The 22,038-nt window shown below is 49.4% G+C and overlaps 3 protein-coding genes across 7 annotated transcripts in view; 1 reads left to right on the top strand and 2 right to left on the bottom strand.

The window, feature by feature from the left end:
• LOC117741537 (CLIP-associating protein 1-B-like) overlaps positions 1-1,401 on the bottom strand; it is a 31,073-nt gene extending 29,672 nt beyond the window's left edge. For all 5 annotated transcript variants that reach the window (XM_034548637.1, XM_034548628.1, XM_034548645.1 and 2 more), the window contains exons 1-2: positions 1,166-1,401; positions 485-770 (exon numbers count right to left, since the gene is read on the bottom strand). In XM_034548637.1, the coding sequence (XP_034404528.1) occupies positions 485-676 (192 nt within the window). In that variant the 5' untranslated portion in view covers positions 677-770; positions 1,166-1,401. The remainder of the gene's footprint in view (positions 1-484; positions 771-1,165) is intronic.
• A 331-nt stretch (positions 1,402-1,732) lies between these two features.
• Positions 1,733-14,184, top strand: LOC117741898 (high affinity cGMP-specific 3',5'-cyclic phosphodiesterase 9A-like). The gene is made up of 14 exons (XM_034549162.1): positions 1,733-2,248; positions 2,479-2,628; positions 3,121-3,160; positions 3,236-3,338; positions 3,841-3,974; positions 4,068-4,127; positions 4,216-4,393; positions 6,006-6,128; positions 6,217-6,309; positions 6,999-7,066; positions 7,454-7,556; positions 9,080-9,184; positions 9,373-9,519; positions 13,619-14,184. The coding sequence occupies exons 1-14, from the start codon at positions 2,161-2,163 to the stop codon at positions 13,757-13,759; spliced, it is 1,533 nt and encodes a 510-aa protein (XP_034405053.1). The 5' UTR covers positions 1,733-2,160; the 3' UTR covers positions 13,760-14,184.
• LOC117741766 (H(+)/Cl(-) exchange transporter 4) lies at positions 14,136-19,108 on the bottom strand. The gene is made up of 12 exons (XM_034548994.1): positions 18,882-19,108; positions 17,918-18,081; positions 17,701-17,800; positions 17,395-17,582; positions 17,186-17,308; positions 16,909-17,115; positions 16,751-16,831; positions 16,099-16,644; positions 15,828-16,014; positions 15,353-15,751; positions 15,058-15,274; positions 14,136-14,972 (listed from the first exon to the last, which is right to left on the bottom strand). The coding sequence occupies exons 1-12, from the start codon at positions 18,970-18,972 to the stop codon at positions 14,882-14,884; spliced, it is 2,394 nt and encodes a 797-aa protein (XP_034404885.1). The 5' UTR covers positions 18,973-19,108; the 3' UTR covers positions 14,136-14,881.
• Between the last annotated feature and the right edge of the window lie 2,930 nt (positions 19,109-22,038).

The following is a 22,038-nucleotide window of genomic DNA, read 5'->3' as shown; positions in this document are numbered from 1 at the left end:
GTGGTGTGTGTGGTGTGTGGTGTGTGTGGTGTGTGGTGTGTGGTGTGTGTGGTGTGTGTGGTGTGTGTGTGTGTTGTGTGTGTGGTGTGTGGTGTGTGTGTGGTGTGTGTGTGTTGTGTGTGGTGTGTGTGGTGTGTGTGTGTGTGTGTTGTGTGTGGTGTGTTGTGGTGTGTGTGTGGTGTGTGTGGTGTGTGTGGTGTGTGTGTGTGTGTGGTGTGTGTGTGTGTGTGTTGTGTGTGGTGTGTGTGTGTGGTGTGTGTGGTGTGTGTGTGTGTGTGGTGTGTGTGTGTTGTGTGTGGTGTGTGTGTGTGTGTGGTGTGTGTGTGTGTGTGTCCATTGATAAATATGGCATGTTAGTGCTGCGTTTGCTTCACCCGTCTCACTTAATATCCTTTCCCCAAATAAATAGGCACCTGTTGCCTGATAAACAAGGACACCAAAACAACAACAGGCTGCAGTGTCACGTGTCACCACGTGTCCTCACCTTGAAGTTGCTGGAGTTCACCCAGGAGCTGGCCACTGCGTCCACCATCCTGTCCAGCAGGGTCTGGTCCTGCTCCATGTCGGGGGTCTTGCCCTCGTCCAGGACGAGCTCCGTGACCTCCTGGCCCACCTGGAGCCTCTTCCCCAGGTCCTTCTGCAGCACCAGCTCCAGCAGATGCTCCATGCTGCCCATTCTTCTGCAGGTTTACTCTCCGGTTCTGGGGGTCCAGGAGGCGGAACCGAGCTCCGTGACGCCTCGCGCTGCGGCCCCGCTGCGCCTCATTCTGCTGCAACGCGATTGGGAGTCACGGGTCTTTATTGGGAGTCACCGGTCTTTAATGGGAGTCACCGGTCTTTATTGGGAGTCACCGGTCTTTATTGGGAGTCACCGGTCTTTATTGGGAGTCACCGGTCTTTATCGGGGCTCAATATCTGCTGTGAATCCATCTTTTTGGGCGCGCAGCTCCGCATTAAACACAGAGACGCTGCTACGCGGCCGTAAAGTTACATAACGGGTCGTAAAGTGACGTAACGACGTAAAACCCGTTAATTTAGACGTTTAAGGTTGTTTTTGTTAACCCTAAATACAGTCAAACCAGTGTTAGCTTAGCGTCACTCGCCTGGTCATAGCGGGTTGATTCATTACTTATCGATCAGGGGATCGATGAGGGGTTGCACTCACCGGATGAGCTGGAAAAAGAAGAAAGTCCGAAGTCGCGACGCTGCCTCCGGCTTCAAACTACCGACCCTTCACGGAACGACCCTCCGCGTTGCGTCCTTTAACCCGCGTAGACGTCTCGAGCCCTGCGCCGGCTGCTCGCGGGTCGTGCATGGGATTAGAAGACGAGTACGACCATTGTTTCACATAGTAAATCACGGGATGTCCCACGGCAGACGCCGTAGAGCCCTGCAGCGAAGTACAGCCGCAGAACGGCGACACCTGCCGGCAGGGACGCGCAACGACACCTCAATTGTATTTTTCTAGCTTTAAAAATAATAATTATAGAAAGAAAATATATTTAAAAAAATTTCACTGGCAATTTTTATATATATATATATATATATATATATATATATATATTTATTCATTAAAAATAAGTATTTTAGATTAATGTCTGTCTTATATTCTCCATACTCTAAAATCTCTTTGTTTTCTTTTATTTAACAGTATAATTTATTTTGGTATTAATAGAATAATAAATATCTCTTCATCTCACTAATACATCTCACTTATACTCATATCTTACTTGTGTTATCAGTAGATTAACACCGTTTTAGTCTTGCGTTGCACAATGCTAAGTATACCTTTTTATTTATTTATTTATTTATGGATTATTTTGTGTAGTATCTTTTAAATCGCTATACAAATCAGGTTAATTATTATTATTTGTCTATTTACTTTCTTTCTTTCTTTTATCTACTCATCCATCTATTTATTTTTCTATGTATATATTTATTCATCTATTTACCTAAATACATTAATCTCTTTCATAGTGCTGAATCCAGTCAAATGTCCTGCCAGTGAGGCCTGTTGAAATGTGAGACTGGCCGGGTGGATGAGTGGGCGGGCTCTCTGTCAGCTGCAGGTGACCCCTCACAGGCTCAAGGTGCTCGTGTGTCAGTCAAAAGGGCTCATTCATCGTTGGTGGAGCGGGACGCGTCCCACCTGGCTCTGGGATGACAACCAAAATCATCCATTTCATGGTCAACGGGACACTGGAGAAGGCCGAGTTCGAGGCCGACTGCTCTGCTGCAGACGTGAAAGGTGAGAGAGAGAGAAATATATATATATATATATATATATATATATATATATATATATATTTATCTAGAGAGAATCATGATGTGACTGTTTCATATTGAATGTGAGGGAAAGAGAGTTGTATGAGTGTTCTGCAGAAGAGGAGATTGGGAGGTTCCTGTGGTTCCCGGTGGGGGAAAAGGACCTCCATGTGGCTCTGACAGGTCCTCATCCCCTAATCCCCCGTGTGACAGATGTGTTCCGGGCGGCGGCGGAGGCGGGGCCTCACCACATCCTGAAGCTGTACAGCGTGGACGGCGGCGTGCTGAACATCTCCCCCCTGCTGGAGGCCAACGGCGAGGACTCGTACTACCGACTGGAGGTGGTGGCGTCCGACCTGAAGAGTGAGCGTTGGGATGAAACACTCCTTCTCTTCAAGGCTAATCTTACTGGAAGGTCACGTCCTCTGGGAATTTAATTATTATATTGATATTATCCAGATTCAATATGCAGCTGAATGTGTGTGATTTTAGTTAATGTTCAATTAAAATAAATATATTGGGCTGATATTTCTGGACAAGAGTAACATTTTTTGAAAGAGCAGAAAAATAGTAAAATAAATCAATATAATGTGACTTTGTATTTTTTTTTTTAAAACATCTCTTCAATAAATAGAATATTTATATTTCATATTCTCACCAGTTCAGGCCTCTAAATACAACTATGTGATAGGAATCTCACTCTTTTGTTGAACCTTTTACTTTGAAAGGGCCACAGGTTTTTGTTAATTGGGATTAAAGACATTATTTATCTCGTTGGATCAAAACCTGCAGCTTGAACAGTCGTTTCTAAATGTTCTCATGCGGATGATGTCATTCTTTATGGTCCACGTGCAGGTGTGGGGATGCCAAATGAGCTGGACACCATGGAGCACAGGTGAGTGCATCGCGTGGTTCTGTTGACGCGTCTGGGGGAGGAAAAGGGCCTCACTGCTGGTCTCCTGCTCTCCAGGCTGCATCATCTGGAGAGCAGAGTCATGGAAGACGTGGGCCAGACTCCGGAGGTCGTGTGCGACCTGAAGAGCCAAGTGGAGTCCTTCAAGAGGAAGCTGGAGGTGCGTCACTCACCGCTCACGTCACTCACCGCTCACGTAACACACCGGCTAGCTGCTGGAGACTTTTAATGTGAAGGGGCAGCATCACAGCTGACCACGTATGTGCATTTCCTGTGGCTGCTGGAGACTTTTAATGTGAAGGGGCAGCATCACAGCTGACCACGTATGTGCATTTCCTGTGGCTGCTGGAGACTTTTAATGTGAAGGGGCAGCATCACAGCTGAACACGTATGTGCATTTCCTGTGGCTGCTGGAGACTTTTAATGTGAAGGGGCAGCATCACAGCTGACCACGTATGTGCATTTCCTGTGGCTGCTGGAGACTTTTAATGTGAAGGGGCAGCATCACAGCTGACCACGTATGTGCATTTCCTGTGGCTGCTGCACAGACTAAATGCTTTTAATGTGAAGGGGCAGCATCAGGAACCCCAAACCAAAAGCTTTAGAAGACCTGAGGTCATCCTGAAGGTCCTCCAGTGACCATAACGCTGCCTCTCCTCCAGAGCGTGAAGCACCTGAGCTGGATGGAGCTCTTCAAGGAGGACGGAGACCACCAGTCCTCCCCGAAGCCCAGGAGCTCCCTGCTGAGCGTGCAGGAGGAGCACCAGCAGGTCCGCAGGAAGTTCCTCAACATGAGGTGAGGTTGTGAGCGTCTCTCCAGGAGGCCGACCCCCTGACCCCACGACCCCCTGACCCCATGACCCCGCGTGTCCTCTCTGTGTTGCCCTAGCTCGCTGCAGGTGACGGAGGAAGTGAGGGAGCATCTGAAAACGCCCACTTTTGACAACTGGTGAGTGCCAACGCACACACACACACACACACACACACACACACACACACACTCTGCTCACAGGTGTGTGTGTGTGTGACGCCCACAGGCAGTGGGAGGAGGCGGAGATGCTGGTGCTCCTGCAGGTGATGTTCACCGACCTGGACTTCCTGACGGCGTTCCACATCCAGCTGGACGTCCTGCAGAACTTCCTGTTCCAGGTCTTCTGCCACTACAACAACATCCCCTTCCACAACTTCAGGCACTGCTTCTGCGTCACTCAGATGGTGCGAAGGTCGCACGTGTTGACCTTCATGGTGCTACTGGTGTTACTGGTGTCACTGGTGCTACTGGTGCTACTGGTCCTACTGGTGTTACGTGTGTTACTGGTGTTACTGGTGTTACTGGTGTCACCGGTGCTACTGGTGCTACTTGTGTCACTGGTGCTACTGGTGTCACTGGTGTTACTGGTGCTACTGGTGTGACTGGTCCTACTGGTGTCACCGGTGCTACTGGTGTCACTGGTGTTACTGGTGTTACTGGTGTCACTGGTGTCACTGGTGCTACTGGTGTTACTGGTGCTACTGGTGTTACTTGTGTTACTGGTGTCACTGGTGCTACTGGTGTTACTGGTGCTACTGGTGTTACTGGTGTCACTGGTGCTACTGGTGTCACCGGTGTCACCGGTGTTACTGGTGCTACTGGTGTTACTGGTGTCACTGGTACTACTGGTGTTACTGGTGTTACTGGTGCTACTGGTGTTACTGGTCCTACTGGTGTCACCAGTGCTACTGGTGTCACTGGTGTTACTGGTGCTACTGATGTTACTGGTGCTACTTGTGTTACTGGTGTTACTGGTGCTACTGGTGTCACTGGTCCTACTGGTGTTACGTGTGTTACTGGTGCTACTGGTGTTACTGGTGTTACTGGTGTTACTGGTGCTACTTGTGTTACTGGTGTTACTGGTGCTACTGGTGTCACTGGTCCTACTGGTGTTACGTGTGTTACTGGTGCTACTGGTGTTACTGGTGCTACTGGTGTGACTGGTCCTACTGGTGTCACCGGTGCTACTGGTGTCACTGGTGTTACTGGTGCTACTGGTGTGACTGGTCCTACTGGTGTCACCGGTGCTACTGGTGTCACTGGTGTTACTGGTGTTACTGGTGTTACTGGTGTCACTGGTCCTACTGGTGTCACCAGTGCTACTGGTGTCACTGGTGTCACTGGTGTTACTGGTGTTACTGGTGTCACTGGTGCTACTGGTGTTACTGGTGTTACTGGTGTTACTGGTGTCACTGGTGCTACTGGTGTTACTGGTGCTACTGGTGTTACTGGTGTCACTGGTGCTACTGGTGCTACTGGTGTTACTGGTGTTACTGGTGCTACTGGTGTCACTGGTCCTACTGGTGTTACGTGTGTTACTGGTGCTACTGGTGTCACTGGTGTTACTGGTGCTACTGGTGTGACTGGTCCTACTGGTGTCACCGGTGCTACTGGTGTTACTGGTGTCACTGGTCCTACTGGTGTCACCAGTGCTACTGGTGTCACTGGTGTCACTGGTGTTACTGGTGTTACTGGTGTCACTGGTGTCACTGGTGCTACTGGTGCTACTGGTGTTACTGGTGTCACTGGTGCTACTGGTGTCACCGGTGTCACCGGTGTTACTGGTGCTACTGGTGTTACTGGTGTCACTGGTACTACTGGTGTTACTGGTGTTACTGGTGTTACTGGTGTCACTGGTGCTACTGGTGTCACTGGTGTCACCGGTGCTACTGGTGTTACTGGTGTCACTGGTGCTACTGGTGTCACTGGTGTTACTGGTGCTACTGGTGTCACTGGTGTTACTGGTGTCACTGGTGCTACTGGTGTTACTGGTGTTACTGGTGTCTCGTGCTGCAGATGTACGGCCTCATCTGGCTGACGGACCTGAAGAGTAAAGTCTCCAGAATCGACCTGCTGGTCATGTTGACCTCGGCTCTGTGCCACGACCTCGACCACCCGGGCTACAACAACGTCTTCCAGGTGACCTCACATTCCACCCGCTTTGTCACCGCCCCGTCTCTTCACCGCTCACCTGTTACGTTGTTGTTGTTGTTTATATTTCACACAGATCAACGCTCAGACCGACTTAGCTCTTCGCTACAACGACATTTCCCCGCTGGAGAACCACCACTGTGCCGTGGCCTTCGGCATCATGTCCGAGGTACCGAAGCAACGCCGTCGATACCGTTATTACCAATATTCAGATGTCATCTCATACGCGGAATGTGAGGTCACGAGTTCAGAGACATTATCCATCAACGCCGTCGATACCGTTATTACTTATGAAAAGGCCAGAAATAGATTCACTATAACTTTTGTTTTTTGTAGTAAATATCAACAAATTAAATGGAAGCAAAAAGTAGCAGAAACATCAATAAGATCCATTCATGTTTATGAGGAATAAAAGGGGACCAAGACTGGATCCCTGTGGGACCAGTAGTTTCCTTTGAAAGGAGACCCAGACTGGATCCCTGTGGGACCCCAACAGGACCGCGTGCCAGTAGTTTCCTTTGAAAGGAGACCCAGACTGGATCCCTGTGGGACCCCAACAGGACCGCGTGCCAGTAGTTTCCTTTGAATGGGGACCCAGACTGGATCCCTGTGGGACCCCAACAGGACCGCGTGCCAGTAGTTTCCTTTGAATGGGGGGCTCTTAGAGTTCAGATATTCTAGTTTTTAGTCACTGTTTTATTGGAAGAATACTTTATCTTTATGTTCAGACCATGAAGCCTCACAACTAAATCGTTGTTGTTGTTGTTGTTATTCTCTTGATGGTCAATTTAATGAAATGGCCGTTCATATTTGACTGATAAAAATAACAGAAGGTGAAAAGTGACTTTCTCTCTGCAGCCAGAGTGCAACATCCTGAAGAACCTGAGCAGCGACCAGTATAAACACATCCGGGGAGGAATGATCCGGTGAGACCTCCTCGCTCACTCCCTCCTCGCTCACTACTTCTTCGCCTTGCTCCCTCCACGCCTCGCTCACTCCCTCATCGCTCACTCACTCATCGCTCACTACTTCTTCGCCTTGCTCCCTCCTCGCCTCGCTCACTCCCTCCTCGCCTCGCTCACTCCCTCCTTGCCTCGCTCACTCCCTCATCGCTCACTCCTTCTTCGCCTTGCTCCCTCCTCGCCTCGCTCACTCCCTCATCGCTCACTCCCTCATCGCTCACTCCTTCTTCGCCTTGCTCCCTCCTCGCCTCGCTCACTCCCTCCTCGCCTCGCTCACTCCTTCTTCGCCTCGCTCCCTCCCTCCTCGCTCCCTCCCTCCTTGCTCACTCACCCCTAAACACACTCTTTCAGATGCATTCTGGCCACCGACATGGCGAGACACAACGAGATCCTCCACAAATTCAAGAGCATCCAGCCGGTCTTCAACTTCACCAACAAGGAGCACAAGGAAGTGGTAAGGAGGAAGTGTGTGTGGAGGAAGTGTGTGTAGAGGAAGTGGTAAGGAGGAAGTGGTAAAGAGGAAGTGGTAAGGAGGAAGTGTGTGTGGAGAAAGTGTGTGTGGAGAAAGTGTGTGTAGAGGAAGTGGTAAGGAGGAAGTGGTAAGGAGGAAGTGGTAAGGAGGAAGTGGTAAAGAAAGTGTGTAGAGGAAGTGGTAAGGAGGAAGTGTGTGTGGAGAAAGTGGTAAGGAGGAAGTGGTAAAGAGGAAGTGGTAAGGAGGAAGTGGTAAAGAAAGTGTGTAGAGGAAGTGGTAAGGAGGAAGTGTGTGTGGAGGAAGTGGTAAGGAGGAAGTGGTAAGGAGGAAGTGGTAAGGAGGAAGTGGTAAAGAAAGTGTGTAGAGGAAGTGGTAAGGAGGAAGTGTGTGTGGAGAAAGTGGTAAGGAGGAAGTGGTAAAGAGGAAGTGGTAAGGAGGAAGTGGTAAAGAGGAAGTGGTAAGGAGGAAGTGGTAAAGAGGAAGTGGTAAGGAGGAAGTGGTAAAGAAAGTGTGTAGAGGAAGTGGTATAGAGGAAGTGTGTGTAGAGGAAGTGATAAAGAAAGTGTGTAGAGTCGTGTGTGTAGAGTCGTGTGTGTAGTCGTGTGTGTAGACATAATGTGTGTAGTCATTGTGCGTGTAGAGTCGTGTGTAGTCATCATGTGCGTAGTCATTGTGTGTGTAGTCATTGTGTGTAGTCATTGTGTGTAGTCATTGTGTGTGTAGAGTTGTGTGTAGTCATTGTGTGTGTAGTCATTGTGTGTGTAGAATTGTGTGTATTCATTGTGCGTAGTCATTGTGTGTAGTCATTGTGTGTAGTCATTGTGCGTAGTCATTGTGTGTAGTCATTGTGTGTAGTCATTGTGCGTAGTCATTGTGTGTTGTCAGTGTGTGTAGAGTTGTGTTTATTCATTGTGCGTAGTTATTGTGTGTGTATTCATTGTGCATAGTCATTGTGTGTGTAGAGTCGTGTGTATTCATTGTGTGTGTAGAGTTGTGTGTATTCATTGTGCGTAGTCATTGTGTGTGTAGAGTCGTGTGTATTCATTGTGTGTGTAGAGTCGTGTGTATTCATTGTGTGTGTAGAGTCGTGTGTATTCATTGTGCGTAGTCATTGTGTGTGTAGAGTCGTGTGTATTCATTGTGTGTGTAGAGTCGTGTGTATTCATTGTGTGTGTAGAGTCGTGTGTATTCATTGTGCGTAGTCATTGTGTGTGTAGAGTCGTGTGTATTCATTGTGTGTGTAGAGTCGTGTGTATTCATTGTGCGTAGTTATTGTGTGTGTGTGTAGTCATTGTGCGTAGTCATTGTGTGTGTAGAGTCGTGTGTATTCATTGTGCGTAGTTATTGTGTGTGTAGTCGTGTGTAGTCATTGTGTGTGTAGTCATTGTGCGTAGTCATTGTGTGTGTAGAGTCGTGTGTAGTCCTTGTGCGTAGTCATTGTGTGTGTAGTCGTGTGTAGTCATTGTGAGTAGAGTTGTGTGTAGTCATTGTGCGTGTGCTTCCAGCTGATGAAGATCATGGTGAAGGTGAGCGACATCTCCAACGAGGCGCGGCCGATGGCCGTGGCCGAGCCGTGGCTGGACTGCCTGCTGCAGGAGTTCTTCAACCAGGTGGGCCCCGCCTCCACGATCAATACACAGGAAGTGACATGTGATCAGAGGGTCGAACACGGCGCTTTGTTGTCAATCAAACCATGAGAACGATCACTGTGCAACAGAAACCAGCCGACAGCAGAATGAAACCTGTCGTTGTTGTCGTTGTTGTTGTTGTTGTTGTTGTTGTTGTTGTCGTCGTGCAGAGCGACACAGAGAAGCTCAAGGGGCTCCCCGTGGCTCCTTTCATGGACCGAGACAAAGTGTCCAAACCGTCCTCTCAGACCGGCTTCATCCGGTTCGTCCTCCTGCCGCTCTTCACGGAGATCACCAAGCTGTTCCCCTGTCTGGAGGTAGGAGCCGATCGATCGCCTATTGATCGCCTATTGATCACCTATTGATCACCAAGCTGTTCCCCTGTCTGGAGGTAGGAGCCGATCGATCGCCTATTGATCGCCTATTGATCACCAAGCTGTTCCCCTGTCTGGAGGTAGGAGCCGATCGATCGCCTATTGATCGCCTATTGATCACCAAGCTGTTCCCCTGTCTGGAGGTAGGAGCCGATTGATCGCCTATTGATCGCCTATTGATCACCAAGCTGTTCCCCTGTCTGGAGGTAGGAGCCGATCGATCGCCTATTGATCGCCTATTGATCACCAAGCTGTTCCCCTGTCTGGAGGTAGGAGCCGATCGATCGCCTATTGATCACCAAGCTGTTCCCCTGTCTGGAGGTAGGAGCCGATCGATCGCCTATTGATCGCCTATTGATCACCAAGCTGTTCCCCTGTCTGGAGGTAGGAGCCGATCGATCGCCTATTGATCGCCTATTGATCACCAAGCTGTTCCCCTGTCTGGAGGTAGGAGCCGATCGATCGCCTATTGATCGCCTATTGATCACCAAGCTGTTCCCCTGTCTGGAGGTAGGAGCCGATCGATCGCCTATTGATCGCCTATTGATCACCAAGCTGTTCCCCTGTCTGGAGGTAGGAGCCGATCGATCGCCTATTGATCGCCTATTGATCGCCTATTGATCACCAAGCTGTTCCCCTGTCTGGAGGTAGGAGCCGATCGATCGCCTATTGATCGCCTATTGATCACCAAGCTGTTCCCCTGTCTGGAGGTAGGAGCCGATCGATCGCCTATTGATCGCCTATTGATCACCAAGCTGTTCCCCTGTCTGGAGGTAGGAGCCGATCGATCGCCTATTGATCGCCTATTGATCACCAAGCTGTTCCCCTGTCTGGAGGTAGGAGCCGATCGATCGCCTATTGATCGCCTATTGATCACCAAGCTGTTCCCCTGTCTGGAGGTAGGAGCCGATCGATCGCCTATTGATCGCCTATTGATCGCCTATTGATCACCAAGCTGTTCCCCTGTCTGGAGGTAGGAGCCGATCGATCGCCTATTGATCGCCTATTGATCACCAAGCTGTTCCCCTGTCTGGAGGTAGGAGCCGATCGATCGCCTATTGATCGCCTATTGATCGCCTATTGATCACCAAGCTGTTCCCCTGTCTGGAGGTAGGAGCCGATCGATCGCCTATTGATCGCCTATTGATCACCAAGCTGTTCCCCTGTCTGGAGGTAGGAGCCGATCGATCGCCTATTGATCGCCTATTGATCACCTATTGATCGCCTATTGATCACCAAGCTGTTCCCCTGTCTGGAGGTAGGAGCCGATCGATCGCCTATTGATCGCCTATTGATCGCCTATTGATCACCTATTGATCGCCTAGTGATCACCAAGCTGTTCCCCTGTCTGGAGGTAGGAGCCGATCGATCGCCTATTGATCGCCTATTGATCGCCTATTGATCACCTATTGATCGCCTATTGATCACCAAGCTGTTCCCCTGTCTGGAGGTAGGAGCCGATCGATCGCCTATTGATCGCCTATTGATCGCCTATTGATCACCAAGCTGTTCCCCTGTCTGGAGGTAGGAGCCGATCGATCGCCTATTGATCGCCTATTGATCGCCTATTGATCACCAAGCTGTTCCCCTGTCTGGAGGTAGGAGCCGATCGATCGCCTATTGATCACCTATTGATCGCCTATTGATCACCAAGCTGTTCTCCTGTCTGGAGGTAGGAGCCGATCGATCGCCTATTGATCGCCTATTGATCACCAAGCTGTTCTCCTGTCTGGAGGTAGGAGCCGATCGATCGCCTATTGATCGCCTATTGATCACCTATTGATCGCCTATTGATCACCAAGCTGTTCTCCTGTCTGGAGGTAGGAGCCGATCGATCGCCTATTGATCACCAAGCTGTTCCCCTGTCTGGAGGTAGGAGCCGATCGATCGCCTATTGATCACCTATTGATCACCAAGCTGATCCCCTGTCTGGAGGTAGGAGCCGATCGATCGCCTATTGATCACCTATTGATCACCAAGCTGTTCCCCTGTCTGGAGGTAGGAGCCGATCGATCGCCTATTGATCGCCTATTGATCACCAAGCTGTTCCCCTGTCTGGAGGTAGGAGCCGATCGATCGCCTATTGATCGCCTATTGATGACCAAGCTATTCCCCTGTCTGGAGGTAGGAGCCGATCGATCGCCTATTGATCGCCTATTGATCACCAAGCTGTTCCCCTGTCTGGAGGTAGGAGCCGATCGATCGCCTATTGATCACCAAGCTGTTCCCCTGTCTGGAGGTAGGAGCCGATCGATCGCCTATTGATCGCCTATTGATCGCCTATTGATGACCAAGCTGTTCCCCTGTCTGGAGGTAGGAGCCGATCGATCGTCTATTGATCGCCTATTGATCACCAAGCTGTTCCCCTGTCTGGAGGTAGGAGCCGATCGATCGCCTATTGATCGCCTATTGATCGCCAAGCTGTTCCCCTGTCTGGAGGTAGGAGCCGATCGATCGCCTATTGATCGCCTATTGATGACCAAGCTGTTCCCCTGTCTGGAGGTAGGAGCCGATCGATCGCCTATTGATCGCCTATTGATCACCAAGCTGTTCCCCTGTCTGGAGGTAGGAGCCGATCGATCGCCTATTGATCGCCTATTGATCGCCTATTGATCACCAAGCTGTTCTCCTGTCTGGAGGTAGGAGCCGATCGATCGCCTATTGATCGCCTATCGATCGCCTATTGATCGCCTATTGATCACCAAGCTGTTCTCCTGTCTGGAGGTAGGAGCCGATCGATCGCCTATTGATCGCCTATCGATCGCCTATTGATCGCCAAGCTGTTCTCCTGTCTGGAGGTAGGAGCCGATCGATCGCCTATTGATCGCCTATTGATCGCCTATTGATCACCAAGCTGTTCTCCTGTCTGGAGGTAGGAGCCGATCGATCGCCTATTGATCACCAAGCTGTTCTCCTGTCTGGAGGTAGGAGCCGATCGATCGCCTATTGATCACCAAGCTGTTCTCCTGTCTGGAGGTAGGAGCCGATCGATCGCCTATTGATCACCAAGCTGTTCCCCTGTCTGGAGGTATGAGCCTATTGATCGCCTATTGATCACCTATTGATCACCAAGCTGTTCCCCTGTCTGGAGGTAGGAGCCGATCGATCGCCTATTGATCGCCTATTGATCACCAAGCTGTTCCCCTGTCTGGAGGTAGGAGCCGATCGATCGCCTATTGATCGCCTATTGATCACCAAGCTGTTCCCCTGTCTGGAGGTAGGAGCCGATCGATCGCCTATTGATCGCCTATTGATCACCAAGCTGTTCCCCTGTCTGGAGGTAGGAGCCGATCGATCGCCTATTGATCACCTATTGATCGCCTATTGATCACCTATTGATCGCCTATTGATCACCAAGCTGTTCCCTTGTCTGGAGGTAGGAGCCGAATGAGTCTGCTTATTGATCAATAAATGTGGTTCCCCTGTCTGGAGGTAGGAGCCGATTGAGTCTGCTTAATGATCGCTTTCTAATAAATGAGTACATCACGGCTTCATAATACAGGGAGGTCAGCAAGTGAGGGAGCAAGTAAGTAAGAGAACGAGTAAGAAAACAAGTAAGCAAGGGAGCCAGCAAGTCAACAAGGGAGCAAGCAAGTAAATCAACAAGTAAGAAATGGAGTAAGTGAGAGCAAGTCAACAAGGCAGTAATAAAGCAAGAGAGCAAATAAGCAAACAAGTAAGGTAACAAGTAAGCCACAAAGTGAGCAAGTCAACAAGTAAGTAAGCAAACAAGTAAGCAAATAAGCAACAAGTAAGGAAGCAAGTAAGTAAGCAACAAAGTGAGTAAGTCAGCAAGTAAATGAACAAGCGAGCAAGCGAACAAGTCAACAAGCAAATAAGCAGCAAGGGAGCAAGTAAGTAACAAAGGGAGCAAGCAATCAAGTAAGGGGCAGGTAAGTAAGCAACAAGAGAGCCAGTAAGAAAACAAGTAAGTAAAGGAGCAAGTAAGCAAGTCAACAAGTAAGCAAGGGAGTCAGTGAACTGGCCAGCGGGTCACATGTCCTGGTCACGTGACCTCAGAACTGGACTTCTCGTTGCACAGGAACACATTCTGGAGCCGGTGAGACGAGCTCTGGACTTCTACTCCGACCTGGAGAGAGCCGGCAAGCAGCAGCAGGAGGAGGAGAAGCAGGGGGAGCAGGAGGAGCAGGGGAGGAGCTCCGCAGGAGGAGCAGTCCTCTAGTCCAGAAAGCTTTCAGCTGACTTCTCCAGCTGTCTGTCAGAGGGTCTGACATCTGCAAAAGGACTTCGATGTTTTATAAATAGCAGTTTTTATGAATATTTTAAGCTTTTAAAAACAAACATTTAATTTATTTTCTTGGGTAGTTTGGCTGATAGTCATTTATCTTTTAAATGGCCTAAAAGTCATTATATAGACAAATGTGTATTATTTCACCTTTTTTCAGTGTGTTTTTACAGATGAATATTTTTAATGGAGAAGTTAATATTTCCTGTTTTTCTTTCCTAGGTTTATGTAACTGATGTTTTTTTAATGGTCAAACTCAAAAAAAAAGCTTCACGATGAAAAACACCGCCACAAAAAGAAGTATTTTTTTTTTCAACATTGTTTATTTTTCAATCACTTCATTTACAAATTAAAAAATAAGACAAAAAAAGTGCAAATGTGGAGTTTCCTTTTAGAGCAATCCATCTGATAAATATGAATGGTTAAAAGTAAATAAACAGGAATAAAGTTAGTGTTTTTAAATTAAACAGTTATGTTCTAGTACATTCTCTTGGCATTTAAACACGACATGGAGTGTTTTAAATCTTAGTTTCCAGTTATGAATAAACAGCAGGAAAGAAGAACACGGCGTAAAGTCGAGGAGCAACAACTAGGATTGTTTCTTTTGTGGAAATATTACATTTACTACTCTCGTTACCCATTTATTATTCTTCCTTCATTGTTTCCTAAATTAAGGAATCAGTTGAGGTGTTTAGAAGTGTGGTTCTGTGAGGTTCTGATCCAGGGTCAGTGTTTCACTACAGTAGACGTATTTGAGACTCCTCAAAGAATAAATATCAGTACTATGTAGATTATGTTGGGCTCTCCAGAGTCCGCTGATAAAACCAGTGCAGTGGTTGTTGCTGTGGGACTCGTTGGTGCTTTAAAGCTTCATTCGGGTCCAAAGTGAACCCGCGGGCCGTGAGCCGGTCCCCTTTGAAACCGTTTGACTTGTGGAATGAACACGAGACTCCGAAGAGACAAACGTTTTGGTTCTTCAGGTCGAAGAAAGCAGAAACAAGTTGGAACACGTGGAATAAATATGGCAGCAGAACAAACTCCTCGGGGTCGAGACCGGGTCTAGTTGAACATGATGGACTCCGGGTCCTGGTTCATCATCTGAGCCATGTGTCGCAGGACGTCCTTCTTGGTGATGATGCCCAGGAGACGCCTGAGCAGAAGAGGTCAGAGGTCAAGAAAATAAACTCATATTTCAGATTATCAACAGGTTATGAGTAGATGAGTCCTGGTCTTACCCGCTCCTGGTGACCAGACACTGGCGGAGGCCCAGCTTGCGGAAGATGTCCACCACCGTCTCCATGGGCGTGTGGTCGGTGACGGTGAAGGGGCTGAGGTTCAGGATGCGGCGCAGCTTCAGCGGCTGCGGGTCACTGGCCGGCAGCTGCTGAGCGTCCTCGGTGAAGTAGACCATCGAGCTGCTCACCACGCCGTCCTGCTTCTGGCGGGCGGTTTCTAGTAGGTGGGGGGTGGGGGGAGACCGTTAACACACCGTCAGGGTTGAAAGCGAACTCTGAGAAGGAACGGACTTACTGATGGCGAGGGTGAGATCGCGGCGCTGGACGAAACCGATGAGCCGCTCCGACTCTCTGGACACGACCACCGGGAAGCCGCTGTAGTCGGTGTCCTTGATGAGCGCCTCGGCGTCCTCCACCGTGGTGGAGTCCTGCGTGAGCACGGCCAGCGGGGGGTCGTTCCTGCGCGGCCGCATCACGTCAGTGGCCAGCGTGCGGTGGGTGAACTCGTCCCGCACGTCCAGGTACGGGTAGCCGTTCAGCTGGATGTGCGACTCGTAGATGCCCTCCTTCCCGAAGGCGTCCGCCACCCACTTGCTGGTGACGGCGGCGGCCATCAGCGGCACAATGTACTCCAGGCCGCCGGTGAGCTCGAACATGATGACCACCAGGGAGACGGTCATCCGGGTCACGCCGCCTGACGGGCCGAACAATAAATTAATTAAAACACACAATTAACAGATAGTCATCGGTTCGGAGCGCCGTCTGCTCACCCAGACAGGCGGCGGCGCCCACCATGGCGTAGAGCCCCGGCGTGACGCAGTCCGCTCCGGGCCGGCACCAGTTCTTGAAGATGATCCAGTCGTGGTGGTGGTACGCCATCTGCTCCACGGCGATGCCCACGATGCGCCCCGCGATGGCGCCGACCGCCATGCTGGGGATGAAGAGCCCCGACGGGATCTAGAGAGGAAAACGGAGTCGCGGGCGTCAGATGGCGAGCGAGAGGGGCGGTCCGGTTTACCTCTGAGGAGCGGTCCGGTTTACCTTCATGCCGAAGGTGAAAATGGTGATGACGATCTTGAAGACGAGAGCGAGGGCGAGCTGCCACAGCGCGTTGTAGACGCCGGGCCCCGCCGGCCGGTCCGGGATGTCGTCCACGGGCCGGCTCATGTTGGGGTTATTGACGTAGTCGCACAGCTGCGACGACTCCAGCGCGCCGCAGTCGTTGAAGAGCTCCGAGATGAGCTCGCTGGTGCTGCGCCGCGTGTACGGGTTGGGGAACGCCAGCACGGCGGTGATGGCCGTCACGGCGATGACCTCCAGGACCGGGTACTTCCCCAGTTGCGTGGTCTTCCTGCGCCGGCACCAGGCGATGTTGGCCCGGATGAAGAGGGTCCCCCAGAGGCCGCCGAACACGCCCAGCAGGATGAAGGGCACCAGCTCCGCCATGTACCACGGCGTGTGGTACTCCACGTAGAACAGCACCAGCCGGCTGTTGCCGAACGGGTTGATGGCGCGCAGCGTGAAGGCGGCGACCAGGGCCGCGAAGAAGGAACGCCATAGAGTCTTCAGAGGGAAGTAGTAGCTGACCTGCAGCACAGACGAGGGACGGGCGGGGGCGTTAGAAAGGGTACCTGCACCGCTGAGGACCCGGATGAGGATTGGACCTGGTCCCTTAGAGACAACATGAACCGACCTCTTCCAGGCTGAACAGAACTCCTCCGATGGGCGCCCCAAAGGCCACCGACACACCGGCTGCTGCTGCAGCCGACAACACCTGCAAGGTCAGAGGTCAAGGTCAGACACAGAAACCTGAGCTTCTGCTTCCTGGTTTTATCCGCTCGGTTCCCCCACCTCTCGCCTCTTGCCCTCGTTCTTGCTGTACTTGGAGAAGAGGCTGCAGAAGAGGTTCCCGCAGCAGCAGGCCACGTGGACCAGAGGGCCCTCCTTCCCCAGGCTGAGGCCCGAAGACACCGCCAGAACCAGGGTGACCGTCTTGATGAGCAGGGTCCACTTCCCCAAGTAGCCCCGGATGATGAAGCCGCTGAGGATCGTCTTGATCTGTACAAAAGAAACCAGTATTGGGATCTGTTGGAGTCCGGCGCGGCTGCCTGGTCGGGGCGGCGCTCACCTCTGGGATTCCCGACCCGCAGGCGTACGGAGCGAACACTCGCACCAGCGACACCGCCAGGAAGGAGAACAGCAGCGCCCACAGAACGTACAGGAAGTAGTTCAACACGTAGGCTCCGCCTCCCTGAAAGACAATCAAAACACAGCACAATGTGTTCCTTCTCCGTTCATGAAAATAAACGAGCTTGCGTGCGATTCCCCGGGTCGGACCTCGGCGTGGCCAGTCATCAGCTCGGCCCACGTCTGCCACTGAGGACACTTGTCCCGGTCGTCGAAGGTGGTCTCGTTGGAGGTCCAGCAGCACTGCTCGTGGCTGTACCAGAAGGCCGACAGGCACACGCCCTCCTTCAGGTCGGTCATCCAGTCCACCGCCAGGTCGATCACTCCGGCCAGCGTACCTGCAGAAGACGGAACACCTGTTCATCCCCCTGAGAGCACCGACACATCCATGTGCTCTCTGAACTGGAGATGTGGGAGGAGCTTTTCTTTCAGTTGCCGTAGTGCCTCCTGACTGACCTGAGAGTAGCCCGATGAGCAGCATCACCACCCATCCGGACCAGGCGTCCAGCAGGCTCTTGATCAGCTCCCACATGGACTCTTTGCTCTTGCTGGTGATCTGGTGCAGAGGGAGGAGCTTACTGAGGGAGGAGCTTAGTGCGGGAGGAGCTTACTGAGGGACCGACAGCGCTACATCACACCGCGTGAACAGTTTATGGGGGAAACCTGGTCAAACCTTGCGGTGGCGGTCCGTGTCTCTGGATTTCTCCCTCAGCCAGTCGATGGTGTGGAAGTCTTCGTACGTGCCCACGTCAGGAAAAGGCTCGTCCAGGAAGTCCATCAAGTTCCCGGCGCCGTTCATCTCCTCGTTGGGTGTGGTGGGCGTGGCACAGCTGGCACCTGGCACAGGGATCAGAAGGTCAAACTTTGAATATCAGAATAAATGATGCGGTGGAGGAGACCAAGAGTCTTATTGTTGGCTCATCAGAACCCCCTCCTCCCCCCTCAGAAGGAGAACATGCTGGATATGACACCTCCATCAGAACCTCCACCACCATTGTTATTGTTTTCTAAGATGGAGCAGAATGATCAGGCAATGCAACATGACCGATCAGGCAATGCAACATGACCGATCAGGCAACGTAACATGATAGATCAGGCAACGCAACATGACCGATCAGGCAATGCAGCAACGCAACATAACCGATCAGGCAACGCAACATGACCGACCAGGCAACGCAACATGACCGATCAGGCAACGTAACATGATAGATCAGGCAACGCAACATGACCGATCAGGCAACGCAACATGACCGATCAGGCAAAGTAACATGATAGATCAGGCAACGCAACATGACCGATCAGGCAATGCAGCAACGCAACATGACCGATCAGGCAACGTAACATGATAGATCAGGCAACGCAACATGAGCGATCAGGCAATGCAGCAACGCAACATGACCGATCAGGCAACGCAACATGACCGATCAGGCAACGTAACATGACCGATCAGGCAACGCAACATGACTAATGACCGACCAGGCAACGCAACATGACTAATGACCGACCAAGCAACGCAACATGACCGATCAGGCAACGCAACGATGAGGCAACGCGACATGACTGATGAACGACCAAGCAACGCAACATGACCGACCAGGCAACGCAACTCTGCAGAGCGACGCAGCTCCGGGCCTTACCTTCTCCGTCCTCCATGGTTCCGTCCGGACCGCCGCAGCCGGAAGTGGCTCTCTTGAGTCGACGGTCTGTAATGTCGGCTCCGCTTCTCATTCCACCTGCAGCGTGCAGAGAAAAGCGACGTCGGGCGTCCAGAAATCAACAGACAGCGTCAGAGACGGCTTCCCACAATGCACCTGTTCGGCCTCACGCTCTCACGTCGGAGACGCGCGTCAAAGATCGTCTATTGTCAAGATGGACCACTCCCTCTCAAGACTGCGTCACGAACCGAACCAGATCGATAAGTGGACAATAAGTTAATATTGTATAAAGGTAATAACTTGAAATGTACAGTTGTAAATATACAAAATAAATACTTGATTTACCTTTATTACACTCATGTTATGGAGTTTATACAATCAATCAATCATCAATCAATCAATCAATCAATCAATCAATCATGGTTTAAAACGGAAACCTACAGAACATTGAATCCTGATCATAAATATGAGCATCTTAAAGAATAATCTTTCTTATAATAACCATGCCGACTGCTCTACATACCAGGGACTAAACACAGTATTACATGTACTACACAGTACTGCACAGAGCTCCACAGAACTACACAGTACTACAGAGTACTGCACAGAGCTCCACAGAACTACACAGTACTACAGAGTACTGCACAGAGCTCCACAGAACTACACAGTACTACAGAGTACTACACAGAGCTCCACAGAACTACACAGTACTACAGAGTACTGCACAGAGCTCCACAGAACTACACAGTACTACAGAGTACTACACAGAGCTACACATAATGTTTAACCTGAAAAGGGTATTTTATAACATCATTTTCTTGACAGATATCTTCTTTATAGTCGTGTTGTATTTGTATTTCATTTGTTAATTTGTATTTAGTTTGTTAATTCTTTTGGGGCGACCTGAGCACCGAGTGTAAAACCTAACATGATGAGGCTGAAGAGGGGAGGAGGTTCAATATCCTCCTCCTCCTCCTTTTGCTCCTCCTTTTGCTCCTCCTCTTCCTCCTCCTCCTCCTCCTCTTCCTCCTCCTCTTCCTCCTTCTCTCCCCTCCTCCGCTTCCTCCTCCTCCTCCTTTTCCTCCTCCTCTTCCTCCTCCTCATCTCCCCTCTTCCTCCTCCTCCTCTTCCTCCTCCTCCTCCTCCTCTTCCTCCTCCTCCTCCTCTCTCCTCCTCATCCTCCTCATCCTCTCCCCTCCTCCTCCTCCTCCTCTTCCTCCTCCTCTCTCCTCCTCCTCCTTTTCCTCCTCCTCCTCCTGATAATTGACTTATTATTACACAGCTGATCATGTTGATCATGTTGATCATGTTGATGATCATGGCTGTTTGAAACATCTTAACAATAAAAGATGTTGATTCAATTTGATCTAAACACATTTTATGAAGGTTCAAGGGTTGGTCACGTGACGTGAGAGGAAAGAGAAGTACGTTATAAATGAAAAGGTAAACATTCATGAAATAATGCAAATAAACATGCGTCATCAGTGCCGTGTCTTTAAAATAACGGCCACTAGATGGCAGCAACGACGTGCTGAGGGGATTCAGTGAAGGATGGCGGTCTCAGGATGCAGACCTCGTCCTGGAGGAGGTCTCATCCAGGAGGAGGTCTCAGGATGCAGACCTCGTCCTGGAGGAGGTCTCAGGATGCAGACCTCGTCCAGGAGGAGGTCTCATCCAGGAGGAGGTCTCAGGATGCAGACCATAAAGAAGATATCTGTCAAGAAAATGATGTTATAAAATACCCTTTTCAGGTTAAACATTATGTGTAGTACTGTGTAGTTCTGTGTAGTACTGAAGGAATAGAAAGAATAGAAGGAATAGAATGAATAGAAGGAATAGAAAGAATAGAAGGAATAGAAGGAATAGAAGGAATAGAAAGAATAGAAGGAGTAGAAGGAATAGAAAGAATAGAAGGAGTAGAAGGAATAGAAGGAGTAGAAAGAATAGAAGGAGTAGAAGGAATAGAAAGAATAGAAGGAGTAGAAGGAATAGAAGGAATAGAAGGAATAGAAAGAATAGAAGGAATAGAAGGAGTAGAAGGAATAGAAAGAATAGAAGGAATAGAAGGAGTAGAAGGAATAGAAAGAATAGAAGGAGTAGAAGGAATAGAAAGAATAGAAGGAGTAGAAGGAATAGAAAGAATAGAAGGAGTAGAAGGAATAGAAGGAATAGAAAGAATAGAAGGAATAGAAGGAATAGAAGGAATAGAAGGAATAGAAAGAATAGAAGGAATAGAAGGAATAGAAGGAGTAGAAGGAGTAGAAGGAATAGAAAGAATAGAAGGAGTAGAAGGAATATAAGGAATAGAAAGAATAGAAGGAATAGAAGGAATAGAAGGAATAGAAAGAATAGAAGGAATAGAAGGAATAGAAAGAATAGAAGGAATAGAAGGAATAGAAGGAGTAGAAGGAATAGAAAGAATAGAAAGAATAGAAAGAATAGAAGGAATAGAAGGAATAGAAGGAATAGAAAGAATAGAAGGAGTAGAAGGAATAGAAGGAATAGAAGGAATAGAAAGAATAGAAGGAATAGAAGGAATAGAAGGAATAGAAGGAATAGAAGGAATAGAAGGAATAGAAGGAATAGAAGGAATAGAAGGAATAGAAGGAATAGAAAGAATAGAAGGAGTAGAAGGAATAGAAAGAATAGAAGGAGTAGAAGGAATAGAAGGAATAGAAGGAATAGAAGGAGTAGAAGGAATAGAAGGAGTAGAAGGAATAGAAAGAATAGAAGGAATAGAAGGAATAGAAGGAATAGAAGGAATAGAAGGAATAGAAAGAATAGAAGGAATAGAAGGAATAGAAAGGAATAGAAGGAATAGAAGGAATAGAAGAATAGAAGGAGTAGAAGGAATAGAAGGAATAGAAGGAATAGAAGGAATAGAAGGAATAGAAGGAATAGAAGGAATAGAAAGAATAGAAGGAGTAGAAGGAATAGAAGGAGTAGAAGGAATAGAAGGAATAGAAGGAATAGAAGGAATAGAAGGAATAGAAAGAATAGAAGGAATAGAAGGAATAGAAGGAGTAGAAGGAATAGAAGGAGTAGAAGGAATAGAAGGAATAGAAAGAATAGAAGGAATAGAAGGAATAGAAGGAATAGAAAGAATAGAAGGAATAGAAGGAATAGAAGGAGTAGAAGG

This window comes from Cyclopterus lumpus, chromosome 2 (assembly GCF_009769545.1).
Source record: "Cyclopterus lumpus isolate fCycLum1 chromosome 2, fCycLum1.pri, whole genome shotgun sequence".
NCBI classification, from domain to species: domain Eukaryota; kingdom Metazoa; phylum Chordata; class Actinopteri; order Perciformes; family Cyclopteridae; genus Cyclopterus; species Cyclopterus lumpus.
This window is presented reverse-complemented; position numbering and strand designations above follow the sequence as displayed.